Below are 11891 nucleotides of genomic sequence, written 5' to 3'. Positions count from 1 at the left end.
TGGTTGCCCACACAAATGCCTTTGCATGCATTGATCATTTAAATTTGATGTAAATTTTTCAATTTAAGCTGAATTTTTCTGCTAGTTTATACTGAACGTGCGAAAAGTGTGACTGTATTATTTTGCTGCGCTAATTCACTACATATCCCAGGATTCCTCCCCTAAACACGCGGAAGCAAACAAGAAGACCAACTAGCATGAGGGGAACTCACATGGTGGCTAACAGCAGGAGGAGAGCTCCCACGAGAACTGCGTGACATTTACAGGCCCTAAAGTAACGGTACTACAATCATGGATAACTTGTGTATTTATGGAGGAGAAAAAAACAATTCCAGTTTTAACAGAAATGCCTTAAATAACGGAGCTAGTCAGCTAATACTAGCTCTATGTGAGGGTGTTGAGCTGTGCCTTTTGGTTTCCTACAGAAAATGTCCGCAGCTAAAGCCAAAAGGCGCGAGAAGAAGATGAGGAACCAGCCTGCCAATGTTCAGTATCCATCTCCTCCTCAGGTGGAGAGTAGAGCAGAGAACGGTGGAGGAGGGGAAGGCCTTCACCTCACCGGTACTCATGACTTCATCTCTGCAGAACACCTGTTCATTCCTCAGAGGCCAGTTAAAGCTTTGGGAGTCAGTTTAAGTCGGAGTGATCCATTTATGTATGCCAGGAGTCGGTGTCACCAGGACCGAACTAACAAGGATGTGGGGCCCTGGGCTGGAGCCAGATTTGGTCCCCCAGAACAGAACCAACCTTCTTTATTAGGTTGTTGGGCCTGGTGAAAAAGTTACTAGTTATATATTATTATTTAATTTTTTTCTCCATTAGGTGGGCAATCAGATGCAGATCCTTCCTCGAAGAAGGAAGGATCCGCACCCGTCAGGCACGGATGGGTTCGTGGATATCACAAAGATGGCGGTGGTTACAACACAGAGATGCCCAACCACATCACTGGTAAACATGTTTACTACAATTCAATGAAAACTCTTTCTTGGCCTTTTTTGTGTTATTGAGCTATTTGTTTCATGCTTCAGGCAACAGAATAGAATCACACTGCTGCTTGCAGAAGTACTTTAACTTGGGGAGTGAAGAAGTCAGTTTTCTCCACTTTCTCCTTGCCTAGCTGGAGCTTTTGCTAGGGCCAGAGCAGCAGAGGTAAGTGCCATGCTGAAAGCGGCCACCAAGACGACGTGCAGCAGCCACGTGTTTCAGGTTCTGCCCAAGCACATGAGGCGGCGGGCCATGAGCCACAACACCAAGCGGCTCCCTCGCAGGCTGAGAGACGTGGCCAACAGGATGGTAACCTGAGAGACCTGTAGTACTTTTAGGAGGTGAAGAGCGTCCGAACGCCCGTCTCTGACATTCATTCCCTCTGAATGTTCCCCTTCAGAAGGAGAAGAACCTCCTGGCTGGCTTGAAGAAGAGAAAAGAACCGGTGAAGAGCAAGAGCCGCAAAGCTCGCCGTCGCCACGGGAACCTGCTGCTGGAGTTCAACCGGCGCCAGAGGAAGAACATTTGGCTGGAGACGCATATCTGGCACGCCAAGCGCTTCCACATGGTGAAAAAGTGGGGATACTGTCTGGGGGTCAGACCCACATACAAATGCTACCGGCCATGCTACAGAGCGATGAGCAGCCACTGCCTCCTACAGGTAGCCACCAAGAACAACATGGTTTCGGTTTCTTCAGTGGGTTCAGTTTGTAACCCGTCATGTTTCTCCACCTCAGGATCTTTCTTATTACTGCTGCATTGAGTTGAAGGGGGAGGAAGACAAGCTGCTGGCTGCTCTGACTCAGCTGACATGCAAGGAGGCTGGTGAGATCAAATCTCGATCTTTCTAGTGATCTATTCTTATTCATGGTGCATTCGTACCAGCTCTGCTTAGTTCAAAGACAGTTCATTTGTCTAGAAAGATTGTTTGTTTTTTGGAGCTGCAGATGCATAATCAAACTGTGATGCGGATCAAAAACTCAACTATCTTCCACCTATGAACCTAGATCTCTGTTTGGCTGAAGTGAACTCTGGTGTGGTTTGAATGTAATGTGAATGTCAACTGGACCAGAGACCACTTCAAAAGCATTAAGTGGACTACAGCACAGGGCATTCTGGGTAAATGGTCTTTTATCAACAACAAAAGAGAAATCCTACAGCTGCTGAAACCTGACACCACTCCATTTTTGTTTGCATTCCTTTAAGAAGGATGTTGTGGTCTGTCTTCTTCAGTGGTTTTTGTGTCATTTCCTTCAGTGGCTCTTGGTGCAGCGCCACCTCAGACAAGAGGAGGAACAGGTTTATCTAAGAGTGGTTTGTTTAGCACAGTGCAGTGAGAAAGGGAACCACACTAGCTTCAAGAGTAACAAATGTTGTAACTTTGACCCCCAATCAAAGAGAGTCTTCTGGACTATCAGGCGTGAAAACACCTTACTCTAAATTTCTATGTAGAAATCCCATTCTGGTGTTTTCCTTTCTAGGTCCTACATTTGCTGCAGCCATGTTCCTGTCAGGGGCCAGACAGGGCAGCGTCACAGTGTACCGGGCGGGTCGCTACCCTTCCGACCCCCTGGGACCCGTTACCTTCCTCTGGAGACCCCAAACACCAGGACTAACCCACCGGCAGCTGTGGATCTGGGCTCATCCTGCTCTGAAACAGGTCTGATTTCCAAGGTGTGATTGTCGTGTAACCAGGAATGAGTTGGTATAGAGGCGAGTTGGGTTCATGTGTCTCGTATCCAGGATCTGCTCCCTGAATTACAAAGCGCGTGCCAATGTTCCGAGGCCGTGGCGCCCCCTGTTGAACCGGAGGTCTCGCGTGCAGAGGCTGATCCCACCCCTCGGGCAGAACCAAACCCTGACAATGAGCTGAAAGCTGGAGCCAAGAGAAAACGGCGCTGTAAGGATGGCAGTGAACCTCCTGCAAAGAGGATTCTGGGAGATGGAACCAGATTGCCAACCTCCCCGGTTACCTGGAGGTCCAGCTCAACTGGACTAGTTATAAAGTCAGTCCAGCTCCAAGATTCTGAGCAAAACCAAAGTTAGGATTATTAAGTCTGTTGATGATTGTTCTGTTTTTCCTTTTTTTTCCCTTTAAATGTATTTCAGCGATCTCACGATGGAGATCATACGCTATCGTCTGATTGGACCACAGTCTCACTCTGTGCTGGCGGAGACTTTGGAGGCAGCTACAGTCTGTGATGTAAGCAGCCTCCAAGAAGAAGTGGAGTTTCTGTTTTCACACTGAAAAACTCACTTTGTATCTTTCTGTTTAAGGAAGTGAAGTTTTCTCCCCTCTGGTGGCCTGAGCATTGCAAAGACCAGAGCAACATGAATCTCCATCAGCAACAAACCGATGTCTTTAATGTACTGAAAGGTTTGTCTTTTTCTGTTTTTTTCGTTTTGCTTATTTACTGTCCCTTCAGGAAGTTGCGATCGCAACTATTGACGCAAATTCAATGGTCATTAACAAATTTTGTGCAGACTTCCAATTTTCACCAGTCATTGCAACTTTTCCAAAAGTCTGACCTTAATGTTTTCTGTATTTCATTATTTTTCTGACCAATTCCCTTAGCCTTCTTTTAATTTAATTACTTGTTTCATAGAGTCTGTTGAACATTACAGACATCTTTTTTCTTTTCTTTTTTGCAAAAATCAACTGTGCTGCACAATTTCCTGTAACTGTAAGACATAGTAATGTAATTTTCCGAACTCCTGGTGTGTCTTTAAAAGCACCATGAGTGTACGCAAGCTGTCATGAAACGGTGTCACAAAATCAGTAATTTTAGGCTGCAACTATCACAAAAAATCACGACAACATCCTGGAGGGACTGATTGTTACCAGGTTGCTCAGTGTTTGTGTGCGATGAACTCATCCAGGTATCTATTCAACTGGAGAGCTCCCGCCAGGAACGGTGCTGGGGTTGACCGTGGACGACCCCCGACTGACTCTACCCAGACAGAAGGTTAAAGCCGTACCCTGTGTGAACCAGGACCCAGGTAAAATCTGTCCTGCTGGAAAGGCGATGAGCTTTGTGCTCTGAATTCACCACACGCTGTGAGCCGGGGTTTATTGTCCGAAACAAAACCAACCAAACGAAAGGATACAAACCGGTTCTAATGACCCTCTGGGTGTCTGCGCTCCAGCCTGGAGGTTGCTGCAGTGAGTACACATATGGTTCTGTGCTCTGGGAAGCCTCTGCCTTGCCATGCAGGTGTTCCAGGTTCGAATCCTGGCAGAACCCTGTACTCCAAACAGAACCTCCGGGATTGATGGCGACTCAGTGGCCTTGACTAGGTAAAGTGAGCTTTTAAACCCATCAGCGTAATTCATATAAACGGCAAGAAACAGTTTCAAAATAAGACAAATCTTTGTTGTTCCTATTTGACCTTTATATTTATAAAGCCAGTTCTCACAAATGTTCATCTATTAACCTGTTAAGACCTGATGGTGAACAAATGCTGAAACCCAAATTTTCTTTGGCACTTGAATACCTCAGATTAAAAAATTTCAGCTGTTGTAAATCGATTTCATTCTGGGATCTAGTGAGCAGCTTCTGTTTCCTGAGAAAGAGAAGCTTTCTCTTTCCTTCCACTTTCCTGACCTCCTACAGAAAGTCAGCAAAATGGAAGGATGTTTGAAAAAAAAAATAAAAAACACGATTACATCAACTTTTGAAATGATAAAATAATCATTTGCATACAAAAGTTAAAAGTAGGAATATTTCCTACAAAATGTACTACAGGAATGTGTGAGCACTGTGAAAACACAATCTAAGTATTCTTTTAGTTTCTAGTGCAAATACGCTTGAAATAAACTAACTTAGAAGTAACTTTTCAGTAAGACCTTTACGAAGGTATATAGTGTTGGCTGATTGCCCAAAATTGAGAAAATCGTGCAGCTTTATTGGTGCAGCCATGAACATGTGACTGATTCTATTTATCGTAATTGACTCTGTGGGTTCTGTTGCACTGCATCCAGGATCCTAGTTAGGAAGGTTCCTGGATTATCGTGGTGCTGCCTTCACAGGACCATACTCTATGTGTGTGTGTGGTTTTTTTTTTTCTTCAGTAGGTTACGAGGAGAAGAGGAACCAGTTGATGCTGCAAGGAGTCCCACTGCAGTGCTGCCAGAGCTTCCTGTGGGAGCGGTCTGTCCGGGACAACGTCACTGACAACAAGATATCTGAGCAGGTACCATCAGACCCATCACCACAGTCCTGCCTTAAAGGGGCAGTGTCATGTAAATGTAATTTTTTTTTTTAAGCTTTGCATCATGTTATTTCTTCATCAAAAACATACCTGTGTTGTCTTGATTCTTTCAAGCACATTTGAGAAATCTTTAAATCTCCCGTGGCAACCATTTAGCTGGGTGGCCCTTGTGCTGTTTTTGAGATGCCTTTCAGCTCCTTCAGACTAGCCACTAGCAATTAGTAAACACCTGGTGGAATTGCAAATCAGCTGAGCTCATTAATTCAAAAATACTTTATCAATTCCAAAGGAAAATTAAATACAAAATCATAGGAGCTACTTCTCAGAGCTACTTCTCAGTGAAACGCTGGTAAAAACGTTAAAGGCTTAGTAGAGCAGTGATATTCTGATGACTTCCCGAAGATGGAGTTTCTGAAAGAGCAGGAGCTTATAAAGAAACTTTTGTTGGCCAGCCGCTTCTTTCTCCCCTGAAGAGTTTTCTGTGTTCTGGTTAAAGGAGCTGAACAGGATGAGGAGTGAACTGCTGGTTCCGGGCTCCAGGCTGGGCCCCGGGCCCCAACAGGGCCGGGTCCCCGTCCTCCTGGTTCACCAGCCTGGTAAGCAGGTGGGCGACGAGCTGGGCTCCTGGGGGGCCGGCTGGGACCTGCTGCTTCCTAAAGGCTGGGGGATGGCCTTCTGGGTCCCGCTGGTAGGTAGCTCTGCTCCAACATTTTTCTTAAACACCCTTCGTTCTTCCAATGCAAATAAAAACGGCCCAACATTTTTTTATTGGATTTTGTTGGGGGAAACAATCTATCATATTGTTTTTTTTATGAGCGTGATTTTATGTGATTATCTCATCGCGGGGACAATAGCAGAGCAGCAACAGCTGCAGCTTGTTTTCTTTCGTTTGTGTTCTTTGGCAGAACATCAGGTCTGCCAAACAGAGCGGAATATGGCAATTTATCAGCAACATTTTAACTGTTGCCTTCTAGACTGCTTATCTTTATATCAGCTCTGTTGGAAATCTATAAACACAGCTAATATTTACCATCTTAATTCTTCTAAAGTGTCTTCTGACAGACAATAATGCTTCAGAAGCTGCTGGCGGTTTTTACAACAGATCTGGTTTGGTTAAAACATCTTCTATTGAAGCAAACCAAGCAGATTGTATGGAGTCACTTTGAATCAATCCCTGGTACATGCAGTGACAGTGGAGAGGAAAAACTCCCCTTTAACAAGAAGAAATTGCCAGCAGAACTTAGTGTATTAATTATGTAGATTCTGAAAGAATAAAACCTGAAAACTTGTTCAAAAACTTTCCAAGGACTTAAACATGTCATGATGTACAAGCTGCTATAAAATATTGTTGCTCACACTGTATGATGGAAGAGCTTCTGAGTGGGTGAATTTTAAATGTATGGGACTGATCCAATGGATGTTAGTCCAACCATAAAGGGACAGCATGTTCAGCGTTAATCTTCTGATTATTAGAGCTGAAAAGAGGAAGAGCAGGATGCGAAAAATCAGACAGAAATAGAAGATAATCAGACAGGATGGTTAATCTCCATGATGTCCCAGAAACATGTGGACTCTGCCAGACATCGTCACAAGTCGTCTTTAGATTATTATCGTTTATATTTATCAAAAGTTCCTATGTTTTCTTTTCTGTCCCTCCAGGTGTACAGAGAGGTTCGAGTCAGCGGCCTGCACATGAGTCTGAAACACTCTCAGAACAAAGCGGCTCCCCACTTTCCCCACGACTATCCGGACTGCCCCGCAGGATCCCGCTTTCAGGAGGAGCAGGAGGCCGAGTTCCTGGACATGTTTAGAAGGTCAGCTGAAGGTCGAGGCCCAGAGACGAGCAAAATATCCGCGCTAATTGAAATCAAAGCATTTCCGGGAACAGCTTGTGCTGCAAGTGGGGCTGAAGCGATTAATTGCGATAAATTGATTGAAACATAAGCCAAAACTATAAAAGTAATATATATATATATACATACTGTATTTTGTATTTAATAGAAAAAAAAACTTTTATGTTCTACCCAAAACTCCTTTAGTGGCAGTTTTAGCTTCACCTGGTTCAGATTCAGTAAAAAAGCAACAAAACATACAAATAAAAAGTTATATCTAGCACCTTTTGTTATCCAATTATTAATGTGTAAATCTAAAAAAATAAATCAACAGATCAGCCCTACACAGAACATCGTGTTCCAAATTATTATGCAAGTCATATTTTCTCAGCTTTTCTTAAATGGTCAATGCAGATGATAATCAGTATAATTTTCAAGTCATGAACTATTACAGTATAAATCTAATTTTACTGAACAAAGCTCCCCATCAGAACAGTATTTTTTTCAAAAATAAAAAACTCTAAATGCAAAATGTTCCAAATTATTATGCACAGCAGATTTTCTAAACATTTTATGGATTATAAAGAACATTAAACGGTCGTTTGAATGTGCAGCATTAAGTGTTCACATGTACTAAAATCAAAAGCTATTTCAATCAAAAACATCTTAACAGACCAAGTTACATGTTAACATAAAACCTTCTTTGATATCACAGCAAAATTCTTGATCCATTGAACTTGTGAGTTTGTGGAAAGTTTCTGCTTGAATTTCTTTGCAGGATGTCAGAAAACCTTCTAGTTTGATATGAACTGCATTCAGATCTTCTGCTTGAGGAAACTCCAAAGGTTCTCAATAGGGTTGAGGTCAGAGGTCAGAGGAGGATGGTGACCACACCATGAGTTTCTCCCCTTTTATGCCCATAGCAGCCAATGACACAGTGGTATTCCTTGCAGCATTCATTGTCATGCATGAAGATGATTTTGCTACTGAAGGTTCGGCTCTTCTTTTTGAACATGAAAGAAAGTGATCAGTCAGAAAGTCCAGATACTTTGCTGAGGTCATTTTCACACCTTCAGGACTCTGAAGGGGCCGACCAATGATTCTCTCCCCATGATTTTGGCCCAATAAATGACTCCACCACCTCCTTGCTGACGTCACAGTCGTGTTGGGACGTGGTGGCCATCCACCACCAATCCACTACCGCGTCCATCTGGACCATCCAGGGTTGCACAGCAGTCATCAGTGAACAAGTCTATTTGAAAATTAATCTACATGTACAGCTGGGCCCACTGCCACCATTTCTGCTTGTGAGCTCTGGTTAGGGGCCCAATAGTAGGTTGATGCACCTCAAGCCTCTGGAGGATCCTCCACCTTGAGGTTCCAGAGGCTCCAGCAGCTTCAAATAACTGTTTGCTGCTTTGTAAGGGCATTTTAACAGCTGCTCTCTTAATCTGATGAATTTGTCTAACAGAAACCTTCCTCATTCTGCCTTTATCTGTACAAACCATCTTTGTTCTGAATCAGCCACAAATCTCTTCACAGTACGACAACGCTTCAGTTTTTGTTAAATATCTAATGTTTTCATACCTTGTCATACGGCACTAAACTATCTGATGATTTTCGTCAGCAGAGATTCTCTTTCTCATATTGCTTGAAACCTGTGGCCTGCTTAATAATGTGGAGCATCCTTCTTAAGTAGATTTCCTTTAATTGAGCTCAGCAGACAAACTAATCAACTCAGCTCTGGCTGAGCCCGGCCACCAGGCGCTCGCCATCGTGCCCCCCCTCCAGGCCTGGCTCCAGAGTGGGGCCCCGGTGACCCGCGTCCGGGCGAGGGAACACCAAGTCCAAGGTTTTCGTTCATCACAGGGGTCAGCTCTCTGAAATTAATTATAGTGATTCAAAGAGCCCTGACACACAATACCATCTATAAATTTAATAGCACAACAAAAAATGTTATTTTTATGACACTTAAATCCAATTTGCATAATTTGGAACACGTTGTATTAAGTCGAGCAGAAAGGCCTGAGATTTTCACATATTAATGTATTTTAGTTGCAGATTCATGCTGTTGCTGCATTATAGGCAATGAAATGTGTATTTTGTATTTTAAAAAATTATTTCATTATTTGTCTGCATCTTTTAATGTATTTCTAATATATATATATATATATATAAGTAAAAGGCTTAAGTGACTAAATTAAAAAATCTGAAGAATGTGATCATTTTGTTGATTTAGTTATTGTCAGAATAATTGAATAGTTGATTACTAAAATAACCCTAGTGGCAGATGCATTTCGGATATTTTTATCTCAAATGACCAACCTGTAATTCTATAAGCCTCACAATCACTTAGGTCCAACACCAAGTTTAAATAATGAACAGAAAGTAAGATTATGATCAGAATCTATAGACTGAAAGTCTTTGACGTTAAGCAGATATTTGTGGACATGCTGATGAAGATGCTGCCTGAACTCAGCAGTAGTTCTGTCTACCAGAACCTGGCGGGGTTTCCGCTTACTGTTTGACGAGGGCATGACCTTTCACCCTCTCCCTCAGGCGTCCACCAGCCAAGAGGACCAATTACATAAAACAAGGCTGTCTAGCTCCTTTTCGTTGCCCCTGGCAACAGCTGGCAGAGGAGTGGGAGCTCCTGGTGACGGACGGAGGAGCGGACAGGAAAGGAGACGTGCAGACCCAGATGACCAGGAAGAGCCACGAAGTGATTGAGGAAGTGACATCACAGCAGAATGTAGCTGCAGCTAGTCCTCCAAGCTGCTTCACTGTTCTGAGGTAAAGTTAGTTTCGATTGTGCTTATTTTACTGCATTTGAGTGGCTGACTTTTAACGGCGCCATGAAAAAGTAATCACAGCCTTTTAACTTTTCAACATTTAAAAACTTCAGTGATTCTTAATGGGAAGCATCGACTCAAGGAGACTGAATATAAATGCGCAGCAACATAATGACTGAAAATCAATAGAATTATAAATTTTGTTAACATTGCAAAATGTGAAAAAATGGAAGTGGTGTGAGTAAAACCATCAATGCACACTCACTGATCTTTTGTAAATTTTGTGTGGACTTGCAGTTTTCACCAATCATGAATGTTTTCCTTCTTTTCTGGCCAATCCCTGCAATCGGCTGAATTTTGACCTGTCCTCCTAGTCCTCAGTTCTAGCAACTCCAACTTTTTTGTAACCATCTTATTGACAGAAATGAAGCTTAAAATATCGGCCACAAAATCAGTAAGTTTAGGCCACAAATTCCCATAAACATCGCAACATCCTGGAGGGACTACTAACTACATAAATATTGATGAGCCCAGGAAGTCTTTTACTTTGAAGAGATCTCATAAGATGTTAAAGCTTTCGACAGGCTTGATGCATGCTGTTCCTCCAGTCTGCCCTTTTTCCATCAGAATATCTGAGAATCCTCAAAGTACACAGAGCCTTATTGCTGCAGTAGATCACAGATTAGCAGATGGGAAAAGTTGCATTTTCCCCCTGAAAGCAGCTCATAAGCTGTGTGTAAAGTCTTCCTGACTTCCTGAGGATAAATCAAGTCCCATCGGCTTCATTTTTGTTTTCTGGGTCATAAATTACGAAACATAATTTCTCTCTCTCTCTCAACTCACCAGTGAATTGAATCCTGAATATTACACACCTGCTCTAAATGGATGCTGGTTATTTTGGGTTTTCCAGGAACAGAAGGTCTCTGAGGCTTCTCTCCAGCTGGTGTAGACCCCCGACATGCAGAGGACAGAGACGGGGTCGCGGGGCAGCGGCGGCGCTCCCTCTCAGCGACTCGGCGGTGACGTCTTTCCACGCCGCTCACAAGATGAGTGTGGTGTGGGTGCGCCTGACACTGCTGTCCAAAGGGAAACCAGAAGCCCATGCCATGGTGTGCGCGCCGACGGCAGAGGACCTGAAGCTGTTTGGTAAGAGCCCAGAAAACTGTGGCCCTCAGGAGCCCCCCCACAAAGACCACTATAAAAGCAGAATTAACCGCAAGAAGAAGAGCTCCAAGACAGCAACTCCATCACAAGAATCAGACAACCCAACTGCATCCACAGACCCCCATTCGCCCTCTGACCTCCTCCAGGGGCTCTGGCCGGACCCTCTGCCGAGCGTGGTGTCTCACTGCTCCCGGGTGACGCTGGGCTGGGTCACCCAGGGGGACTTCTCCCTGGCTGTGGGGCGTGGGGAGGCTCTGGGCTTCGTCAGCGTCTCCGGTCTGCTCCACACGCTCCTCAAGCAGCCGCCGGAGCTCAGAGGAACGCTGCTGCTGCGCAACCCCACCTCCCTGCACTACCGCTTTGTCAGGCTCAATATCGACGTATGACTTCCAACAGCCGGACCTGAACAGAACCGAATCTCCCTCCCCCTTATTAAAAAATAAAAAGATTTGCATAGTGCAGCGGCAGGTGACCGAATGGCTGGTGAAAATTGTGCCTTCAGAGAGCATGACTGAGGCATCCAATCAAAGCTGTGTGTATTGCACACCAACAGTATCCTTATCAGAAATCTGTCTATGCAGATCATGAGATGAAAACTGAAAATGGAAGAAACATGTTTTAGTTACTCAGGTCTCATTTCTGGGTTCTTTGAAAGGAATCTGATCCCTTCTGCATCCTTTGTTGATAAAGTGTTTTATGTTGAAGAAAATACAACTGCAGCTAAGAGCTTTTGGTTAGAATAAATGCGAGTAAGAAAAAAAATAAAATAAGGTATTTGTGTATCTTAAAGTTTTTAAGACTTGATTAAAAAAAAACAAAAAAACTTATGTTTACTTACGTTTTTAAGTATGTTACTTAAATGTTGTCATGGCAGGACCATTTTAATCTCTTATATCCTACGCCATTT

The 11891-nt window shown here is 43.6% G+C and overlaps 1 protein-coding gene across 3 annotated transcripts; it reads left to right on the top strand.

Annotated features, from left to right (window-relative positions):
* Positions 1 to 153: 153 nt before the first annotated feature.
* On the top strand, positions 154 to 11811 carry pop1 (POP1 homolog, ribonuclease P/MRP subunit). 3 transcript variants are annotated; one of them, XM_028019043.1, is made up of 16 exons: positions 154 to 280; positions 426 to 561; positions 823 to 948; positions 1118 to 1293; positions 1385 to 1645; positions 1722 to 1809; positions 2466 to 2644; positions 2728 to 2990; positions 3094 to 3187; positions 3262 to 3361; positions 3865 to 3984; positions 5057 to 5178; positions 5693 to 5884; positions 6856 to 7010; positions 9588 to 9821; positions 10731 to 11811. In XM_028019043.1, exons 2-16 carry the CDS (start codon positions 429 to 431, stop codon positions 11368 to 11370), a joined length of 2883 nt encoding a protein of 960 aa, XP_027874844.1. In that variant the 5' UTR covers positions 154 to 280; positions 426 to 428; the 3' UTR covers positions 11371 to 11811. The 3 variants fall into 3 exon arrangements, with proteins under 3 accessions (XP_027874844.1, XP_027874843.1, XP_027874846.1); XM_028019042.1 differs by having other exon boundaries at positions 164 to 300; XM_028019045.1 differs by lacking the exon at positions 154 to 280 and having other exon boundaries at positions 431 to 607.
* The last annotated feature ends 80 nt before the right edge of the window (positions 11812 to 11891 follow it).

This window comes from Xiphophorus couchianus, chromosome 5 (assembly GCF_001444195.1).
Source record: "Xiphophorus couchianus chromosome 5, X_couchianus-1.0, whole genome shotgun sequence".
NCBI lineage: Eukaryota > Metazoa > Chordata > Actinopteri > Cyprinodontiformes > Poeciliidae > Xiphophorus > Xiphophorus couchianus.
Note: the sequence above shows the minus strand (reverse complement) of the source record. Positions and strands in the feature narration are given on the sequence as shown.

Coding starts and splice junctions, on each gene's coding strand:
- pop1 (XM_028019042.1), top strand. Junction 949..1,117: donor GATGCCCAACCACATCACTG/GTAAACATGTTT, acceptor CTCCTTGCCTAG/CTGGAGCTTTTGCTAGGGCC. Junction 3,362..3,864: donor TGTCTTTAATGTACTGAAAG/GTTTGTCTTTTT, acceptor GAACTCATCCAG/GTATCTATTCAACTGGAGAG.